Raw genomic sequence first — 9,495 nt, 5'->3', positions numbered from 1 at the left:
TTGCTGTTTGTTACCATATAATTTTCGAAGGAAGGTGCTGGACGTGAACGGGGGATATATGATTTCCCTTATTTGCTGTTTGTTACCATATAATTTTCGAAGGAAGGTGCTGGACGTGAACGGGGGGATATTTTTGGTTGCTCTGGTAGAGTTTTCGTCCGTCAAACTAATATGGTAGACGCACATTTCTGGTGGGCCTGCCACAAATTGAATGGTTAGATATAATTACAAGATCTGATCGTAAGGTTATAATTCCTCTGCGGGAAATTGTGTAGCTTTGTTTGGGATGACGTAGCGATGAATACGTTGGACTGTTTATTAGTAGTAGAGATTTGTTCACATCAAGATAGTGTGACAGGTTCTGCAGTCTACTGCGGCGTAGTTTTCAACTCGGATATCGTGTGTGTGGGAGAGGGAATGCTTTTCTCCTTAATTTGTAACACATACCCTTTTTTAAAATCTATTTCGAGTGTTATGCGGTGGTGCCGTTTTAATGATTTTCTTGGTTATATCTCCCCAGTTGCCCTTGGAGAAGCTGATCTTTTTTATAGCGCACATAGTGAATTCATACCCAGGGACCTTTTTTCCCTCCTTTATTACAAAATAAATAAATAATCACTCTTATTTGAATTTGAGCCTTGATTCACATTTGAGGCTTCCATGGCATATGAACTGTGCTAGACTGCAGCAAGTGTAATCTTCAACTTTACTATATAAATATTTATTTATGTGAATAATTTACATATGATTAATTGGTCGACTGTGCCCCCTGCAATACAGTATGTGCACTACTCAGCGAATACTAATTACAAGCTGTTGCTGCTCCTCCTGGCTACGCCTGGATGCATTCCTTCTTCTTTGCTCCTGCAGAAGCAGAGGAATAAAGAAGATATATGAGCATGTCAGTCAACCGTCATGTTCCTGAACGACAGGGAAGAAGAAGTCAGGAGCCATGACTGACCTCCAGCAGCTGTTGCAACTGGTACTGGCGCCGCCCGTGCTGGATCATTCGGACCACTCTCATGACGGCGTAGAGCGGCAGCAAGATCCCCGTGGCCCGAAGAAGGTACATCTGCAATGCAAAGCAACACCCCTCGGCTGTTAGTTACATCGTCATGTGATCGCTCTGTTACGGTTAGTTCACTCTGTTTTCTTCTTTTCAGATGGAAGCGTGCCGACGAATGTGGGTCACTCACCGTGAGGAGGCTGAACGCGCAGTGCTCCGCGGCCTCGATGGTCACCACGGCGATGAGATGCCACACCAGCAGGATGATGGTGAACTGCGTGCACAGAAACTTCAGTGAGGTCAGAACCCAGGGCACCATGACGATGAACCTTGACAAAATGGTTCAGTTTGGCGCCAAGCCGACGGGTCGTACCGTTATCGCCAATGGCCGGCACCACGAGCAAGCGGCGGGATCCGGGCCGTCCATCGGCGTGTCGGACGCCGCGTAGTGCATGCCCAGCTGCCCGTGCAGCTCCTCCTCCTCCTCATCATCATCCTCATCCTCGCTGCAACAAGTACAGCAGCAGCATCAGGCAATGTTCAGCTGCTGGACGGTACATCATTCTGCTCTTGCCGTGCGGGCAAAGGGACGATCCACGGTAGGTGCAACAGCGTCGCATTAGCTGGAACCAAACAGGAGGTGGGCTGGACTGGACTGGACTGGATTTGGATGGGCATTGACATTGCCGGTTTGGACGCACGCCTTTGACAGACAGGAGGCCGACGCCAACGCCAACGCCAAAGCAACAGCCCACATGTACAGGTGAGTGTATCGTTTGTACCGACCGCAGCTGGCTGTCTTTTCTCTTCGTCATCGGCATCAACACGGGATCACAGAGAACCAAATCGGTGCTCACCACCTACCGGGCGTCGCCGTGTCGGGGCGGCCGTACGGCGAGGAACGTCGAGTCGCCGACCCGACCCGATCGGCGACACACAGTTTTGCGACGCTGGTGCTAGCTACTGGGCTTCTTCCTCCACTGCTACAGCGATGAGCATCGCTTGGATCTTACTACTGCCATATTGATGATCCGAATCCCGTGGTCCCTGAGCGGCCTACTAGATCGTAAGGTATACCTGCCCCGTGGGGCCTGGGATGGAATTAAGCTGATGAGGTCGGTCGACCTGGGGCTGGGGGTGGGTATCTACCTGGCTGGCTCACCATTTTAAATATGATCAATGGCGACAGATCTCATCAGCAACCCCTCCCCGGTGGTTAGCTGATTGCCCCTGCATGATTAGTTGCTGTTCTGAAAAGAATGTGGTACCTAATCATATGTTTGTTTGTGTATGAGTATGACACCGGCGGTGCTGCTACTGGAGATAAGACCGCTGCATCATGTATACATATATACTGGCCAGCTTGGCTTTGGTCGGATTGGCTGGCTGGCTGGCCTTATCTCCTAGACCTAGAGACTAGAGTGTGTATCTGATCTATCCATCCATCCATCCATCCATCCATCAGAAGATTGAATTGACAATGCAACAGTTTTTCCGTTGGTCTGTTTTGTACTACCATAGCGACAGAGGGAGGAGTGGGGCCTACCTGACAGTAACCAGCGTCTCGACCACCGGGGCTTTCTTGGGAGGGACTGTGTAGCCTGGCTCGAAACCCTGCCAGCAAAAGCATTAACTTGATGAGAACACCAAAGGTGAAACAACACTTTAAACGGCTCCAAACTCTGTCAAGAAATGAAACTCTGTCAAGGAAAGCATTGACACGATTGTGAAAACGCTAGTAAAGAAGAAGACATTTTATACATGACATGCATGTGGTGTGGCGTAATTGACAACGGCGAAAGCCGGGCAGAGGATATTATTATACACGAGGACGTTGCACCGGCCGTTGATTATCACACAAAAAGGCTAGAGCCACTTTGTTCCTCCTCAAAGGCTCCTCTATTGCTTCGCATGTACAGAATCAAGTACCACTTGTGGGCGCTTGATCATCAGGATTATGAATCATAAAGCAGAGCTAGTGGGCGCCTGACCCACAAAGCCACACCTCATTACTTTATTAGCTTTATTAGGTTATATACCTCTATCTAACATCACATTCCATGGACGGACCAGCAACGGGCCGAAACGGAGGATGCGATCACAGTCAGACCTTTGGGCAACACAATTCCCGCAAGAAATCGAAGAGCGGAGCGTGCGAAAATGGCGAACCGACCTGAAGGCAAATCTCGCAGAGGGTGCTCCCCTTCTCGTCGCACCACCTCTGCACGCATCCCCTGTGCGCGTACTGCATACAACGCATTGAACGAACAAAGCATGTCGATGAGACGCGGAGGCATATGGATGATGGGGCCAAGAAGCAATCGAGGACGACGATCCATGTGTGTACCTTGAGAGAGCCGGAGCACGCGCAGGGAGACTCCATTGCCGCGGAGCTCTCGTCCTCCTCCTCGTGGCAGATCCTGCACTGCATCATGGAGTAGGAGGAGGAGGAGGAGGAGGAGGAAGAAGAGAGGCCGTCCTGCTGCTGCATCGGTTCGTCGTTCCTTGCTCCCAATTCAATGGCGGTAATGGCTACCCTTTGCTGGCTGCGCGGTCGCCTTTCCTCCCCCCTTTCCATTTCTTGTAAGCTGCAAGGGGCGGGGTTTAAATAGGCACCAAAAGGCAGAGAGCAAAATCCAAATGCTGTGACGTGCGCCCACCACCTAATGCTTACCAACCACTGCTGCCGGGAGAGGAGAAGAGCCCTCCTAGCTCTCTTCCTTTGGTGAACCAACTGCATGCTATCTATCGGTCTATCGTATGCAATTATGGGAACCTAACTAATTGGCTGCTGTTAGGCGCGTAATCTTTGGCTTTTAAAATTCCGCTCTCTGTCTGGTGGATGCCACCAGCAGCTACCGTTACATTCACACACCGAATTGAGTACACATGCCCTCTCTTTCTTTCTCTTTGTACGCTAAGATTTTCCTTCTTCCTGGAGGATCTTTGGAAGAGGAATTCCCTTCGTGGCCTTTCTTTATGGTGTGCTGATATGAAATTTGTTTGAGCCGTCCATTCATGAGAATGGGATCATAATGTTTGGTTGTCATTTGACTCTTTATTCGTCTAATCTCTGGTGTGTCATCATTGGCGTGATTCAAAACCCACCATCTCTTGTATCTATGCCGCGTACCAACTATCTTAACAATGTCACTTAGGATAATTGTTCAGTCTTTTTTTTAGTGTGGATAATTGTTTAGTTGGAAAAAGGAAAAAGGAGGAAAAAAAGGGCTGCCTTTTCTCTTAGCTAAGACTAGGAGTGACCGTATATGCGCAATGCATGCTATGTCAGAGAAGATATTAATTGCATTACATGTTAATGTTAGACAAGATATAGATTGCACGTTGATATTAGGTAGAATATAATTACCATGGTGTATTATAAAAGATATCAATTGTATTGCATAATAATATTAGGAAAGATATTGACTACACGTTGATATTAGGTAGGATATAATCACATGGTTAGCATTGCGATTAATATTAGCCATGATATTGTTTTCATGCAAAATATGTTTAGAGCTAAACATCGGAGCAAGATAAACCGTTGGATAGATGCAGTGACGACGTCAGGTCGCCCCAGACCGCCAAATGTTATAGTCAACGAACGATTTGGGCCTTACACCCTAGGCCACGGCCCAAGCTACGTGGAGCCTGTCTTCGTCAGTGGATAGACATGTTTAAACAAGTGAGATGTGTTTCGATCTCCACAACTTACATTTTTTTTAATTTGTATAGATATAGATAAAACAATTCTATGTATTATACTAGATGATATATATTTTTGTTCAAAAAGGAGGATTACCTACGGTCTATGCATTAACCGACGCACCATCATTTTTATTATATTACTCAATAGAATCCAATAAAATAAATACATGGACCAACCCAAAGCCACATTCATAAAAACCACAGTTAATATGCCTACAAGTTTGATGATGTGTCCTGATTTGACGTGAAATACCATCTAGTTCAATGGACTCACCAAGCCACCCACCGGCAAGCCAAGAGCACCAACCGATTTAGCAAACCCTCTGCGCGCACCGCATGCACAAACTCTAGAATCAACCGTCACCTTCTTACGTCGCCCCACCTTCAGGAGCGATCAATGCATTTACCTAGACGGACCATTTGATCGTCGATGCCACCATGACTCCAGCCATCACCACCATCATGTGCGCGTCCATCAACACGCGTTTGTTGTTGAGACTGATGTGCCATGCCGCCGAGACCCGTCGATGTCAGTGCGGTAGATGCAACACTGCTCCTCTTTTTGTTCCCTCCAGCCAATACCTGCTCCAAAATGATGCTCCCAAAAGGGAGAATGACCCCGAAGGTGCCACCATCATTCGATCGAGGAAACCCAGATCTAGGGTTTCGCCCGGAGCAGTTGAAATGAGGTGACAAAGATTGCAACCGATGATTCCTTCGACAAGGAGACTATGGCCTAGACGTCACCTTCGTCCGCCATGACCGAGTTGACACAATTTTCACCAACATTCACATCACTCCGAAGTAGCAGCTGTCCAGATCCGCGTCAAGTCGTGTTGTGACGGCGGAGGCAATCACCAGAACACTAGGAGGGAACCAACATCCCTTGTTGACCCCTCTAAGCGTCGTCGATTGGCCCCAGGCCAAACCAACAACAGATCTTGGCGGGGACCAGATCCAAGGCTAGCGTCGCACCCTTCATTGCCAGATCCACATAGGCTCACCGACCATAAGGCGATCGTCGTTGCCGCATGGCCAAAGGACGATGCTTTGGCCATGCCGTAACTGCACCAGAAGGTCGTCGTCGCGTCCATACACACCAGCCCCTTCTATGTCGGGCCCACTACCACTATAGCCTAGGCCGACCACACTAGTAGAGAGCCTTTAGCGGCTCTAGATTTAGCCCCCCGGCGTCGCCCTAGGGAGGCGGCACGAGGCGGCAACGGTAGATGACATCTCTTAGCTATCTATTTTTTGGTTTAATTTTAATCATCCATATATTTTTTTGTAATAAATTATTCATAATTTTAGAAACATGCAAAAGACATGATTTGTAATGTACCACTAAATGAAGATGCATCCGTGAGTCCCTCGAATTTGGCTCCTCACATGTTCGTGGACAAGTCCGACCAGTGTTCGGAAGCCTTCATTTATGCATACATGCAACCATGTCTCTCACTTTATCCTTAATTTATCCGGTCACATGGATATAATTTGATGGTAGTGACGACGCTGTCATACACAGGATATAAGAAGTCCGGCTGTATATGTTGTACGATCTCTCGTGTATGAGATTCAAAACCCACCAGCTGTGCAATTAGTTGACAAGACATTTGGATATGTTCTACACACCATCAAATGGGCATTTCCTTTTATGTAAGATAAAAATATTACGGTGATCCAAAGTATATTGACGTTAAACCAATCACCATTTGGTGGGGCTCCGCGGTTACCTCCCCTCCCCGTTTCCGTTGAGAAAGAGAGCGGACGCAGGCGGAGCTCCGGATAAAGGCAATGAGAGTTGCTGGGCATGGGGAAAGTAGAAAAACGGGAGGGGCTCGACGAGCAAAGTTTAATGGAGCTGACGGCAAGTGTGATCCAGCCAGAGCGCGGCGGTGCGTGGCCACGACGCCAGCATGAAGGAAGCAACTGATTTGAAAACTCCGCGCCTCATGATCATATCATATCTAAAGTTATTCCTGGCTCAAGCTGGACCTATATATATACATATATAAAATATTAGTAGGTACTGTACTTGTTAAGTGGGATTCTTTCAACTCAATCATCGAAATATATGTATCATCAATTTTATACTATTTCTGACAATAGCTACGGGCAAAGTTATTACACTTCCATAATCACTTGGATCATCTCTAGTAAATCCCCAAAAGTTATATTTGGGGAGTTTTTTTTCGTTTTTTTTTTTTTTGTTTCAGGGGATTAAGGCCTAGCTAGCTATCCCTCAAACCAATAATCGCTCAAAAGTATTCCTTTTTCTCCCTTGAAACTTAGGCCCTTTCGGAGTCCCTTCACTCCACAACTCCGCTCCAGGAGCAGCCGGAGCGCTAGATTAAAATCACGGAGCCCTGGTTTGCTCGCTCGGCAGATCCTGAGGTTTTGAGGAGCTGGTGGACTGCCGAACATGGTCTTAGTCCGCCTAAATTTAGTCCAAAGTCGTAACTTTTGAGTAAATGTAGTCCGTCCTGCAACCCTGCCATCCTCTTCCGCACTTTCTCATCGCTTGTTGTCGCTGTAATCCATTTTTTCACCCCCGTTGTGTAGCTCTGCATGGTGGCCGCCGAGGCCCATTTCCCAGGTAATCAAACCGACCGACCTTGATGATGCCGTAGGAAGGTCAAGCGCAACTCCTAAACGGCCAAAAACACTAGAACCGATGAATAAGGCAGTCGTCGTCGCACCGACATCCTAGCCGTGTTCCCCGCCTTCACGCCCTGGAGTCGTCTCGACGATGGGCTCGGTTGTGTCGATGGTGTTCTTCGTTGCTGTTCAGTTAGCCCAAGCTCCATCACCGATCGCCGTGTGCCCGAACCCGTCTGTCACAAGCCGTTTGTCAGATTGCCTCTATGCAATTTTTTTCATTGAAGAAAGGTCTCAGATAGATCATTATACGCAGTGAGAGCACATACATCCACATATTGACTTCTGAGAAGGCTGGTGGTCATGAGTCGGTCGTCTCCCTCCCCGGGTGCGACGACACGGTCCGAGCGGCGATCCTCGTCGCCGGCGCCACCGTCCGAGCGGGCAGTGACTATCGGGCGCGTGCACGTCTCCTTGCGTGGAGGCCATGTACCGCCCCGGTCGCTCGACCCGGGGGTTCTCGGGCCCAAACCCACGACGCGCCCGGCCGATGCGGTCGAGACACTTGGGGGCCCCGATGCTACAGGAGAGAGAGAGGGAGAGACTACTTACCCGCTCACCCCACCCCCCACCACCATCCCCGCGCCGCCCATCGCCACATCCACTTCCGATCTAGATCTCGACTCCCTTTTCAGCCATTTCTGGAGCTCTCCTAGGGTTTCCTCTCCTAGGGTTTCCTCTACTTTCGGCTGGTGGGAAGGAAAAGTGGGAGGGGATCAGAGGTCGTTCGCGCAGGTGGTTGCTTCGCCTCCGCAGACGCAGTCCATGGCGGGGCGCGACGGAGGCAACCGCTTCAATCGAGGAGATGGGGCGGCGGAAGGGAGATTCGGGCGTGGTGGTGGTCGCTCTGGTCGCGGCGGTGGTCGCGAGCGTGGTGGTGGCGGCGGGGGCCGCAGCATGGTGTGGATGCGCGACAACGACGAAGGCGGCTCCTCGAACGTCGATCCACGCCATGGGTCGTCTAACAAGGCGAGGTGGGACGCAGATGCGATGGAGCAAGGAGGTGCACGCGGATCTGAGAAGTGGTGCGACAACAGCAACAACACCGCGATCGCTGGAGCAGCAGGTGGAAGGCAACCCCAGGCTCAAGACCGTCGTCATCCAACCCCTGGCAAGAGGAACGCCGCCCCACTAGTGGGTGGTGCTGAGGTTTGCGTTACTTGCAAGGATCCATGCCATTTACCTGCGTTTTGTCCGCGTGCTGTTTGTGGTAGATGTGGGAATCATGGTCATTTGGTCTCGGTGTGCAACACGATGCTGCCTTGGGAGTGTGTGGCTCCGATGTGTGGATTCCAAGCTAGAGGAAAAGGTTTTTTCTATATCCATGATCATAGCACCCCGAACCATAATACTGATAGAAATAGGTTCATTGTAATATCTGTGGTCGAGGGACAAGCAAGGCAGCTGGAGGAATTTTTCAATGCTTATATAAACACCAACTGGAGATGTTCTGCTAGATCTATCGGTCCAAAAACTTTTGTGATGAGATTTCCATCACCTAGGGATGTTGATAAAGCTTGTTTTACTGAAAGTATGAATGTGAAGAGCTGTGGGGTTGTTATTAATCTGAGGAAGTGGTCAGAATCTGTGGGGGCCAAGGGTATACTTAACATTGCTTGGGTCAATGTTAGCAATATTCCTTTAGATAAAAGACATGAAAAAAACATTGCATATGTGGGTTCCTTGGTTGGTGTTACTTTGGAAATAGATAAGGCTACTATAAACAGACTTGAATCGGTCAGAATTAAGTTGGGTTGTAGAGATGCTGAAAATATCCCTGCATCTGCTGAAGGAGTTTTGGGGGGTCATTTTTATGACTTCTTCTTCTCTGTGGATAAGATCCTTGTGAAAAATCCTCCTAAAGAAAAAATTAATGTGCAAATGGAGGTTGATGGGGGAAACTCTCCAAAAAGAACTAAGTTCAATGAAAATATTCGACCTGATGGGAAGAATGTTTCTTCATCTACTATGGGGGAGTCTTCGACTCCCTCTGGCATGTCTGGAGGAAAAATATGATGAGTGTAAAGTTGGACACGATTCAGGAAAAAGCTGAGAGGATACAGAATCAGGAAAAAAAGTGAGAAATACAATCTGATGAGGAAAGTGAGGATGTGGATGAT

The 9,495-nt window shown here is 48.6% G+C and overlaps 1 protein-coding gene across 1 annotated transcript; it reads right to left on the bottom strand.

Moving 5' to 3' along the window:
• Positions 1-694: 694 nt before the first annotated feature.
• LOC123440967 lies at positions 695-3,593 on the bottom strand. The gene is made up of 7 exons (XM_045117508.1): positions 3,354-3,593; positions 3,180-3,251; positions 2,553-2,620; positions 1,380-1,512; positions 1,197-1,280; positions 962-1,072; positions 695-864 (listed from the first exon to the last, which is right to left on the bottom strand). The coding sequence occupies exons 1-7, from the start codon at positions 3,582-3,584 to the stop codon at positions 793-795; spliced, it is 771 nt and encodes a 256-aa protein (XP_044973443.1). The 5' UTR covers positions 3,585-3,593; the 3' UTR covers positions 695-792.
• Positions 3,594-9,495: the final 5,902 nt, after the last annotated feature.

Source organism: Hordeum vulgare, chromosome 1H, assembly GCF_904849725.1.
Source record: "Hordeum vulgare subsp. vulgare chromosome 1H, MorexV3_pseudomolecules_assembly, whole genome shotgun sequence".
Lineage (NCBI taxonomy): Eukaryota > Viridiplantae > Streptophyta > Magnoliopsida > Poales > Poaceae > Hordeum > Hordeum vulgare.
Note: the sequence above shows the minus strand (reverse complement) of the source record. Positions and strands in the feature narration are given on the sequence as shown.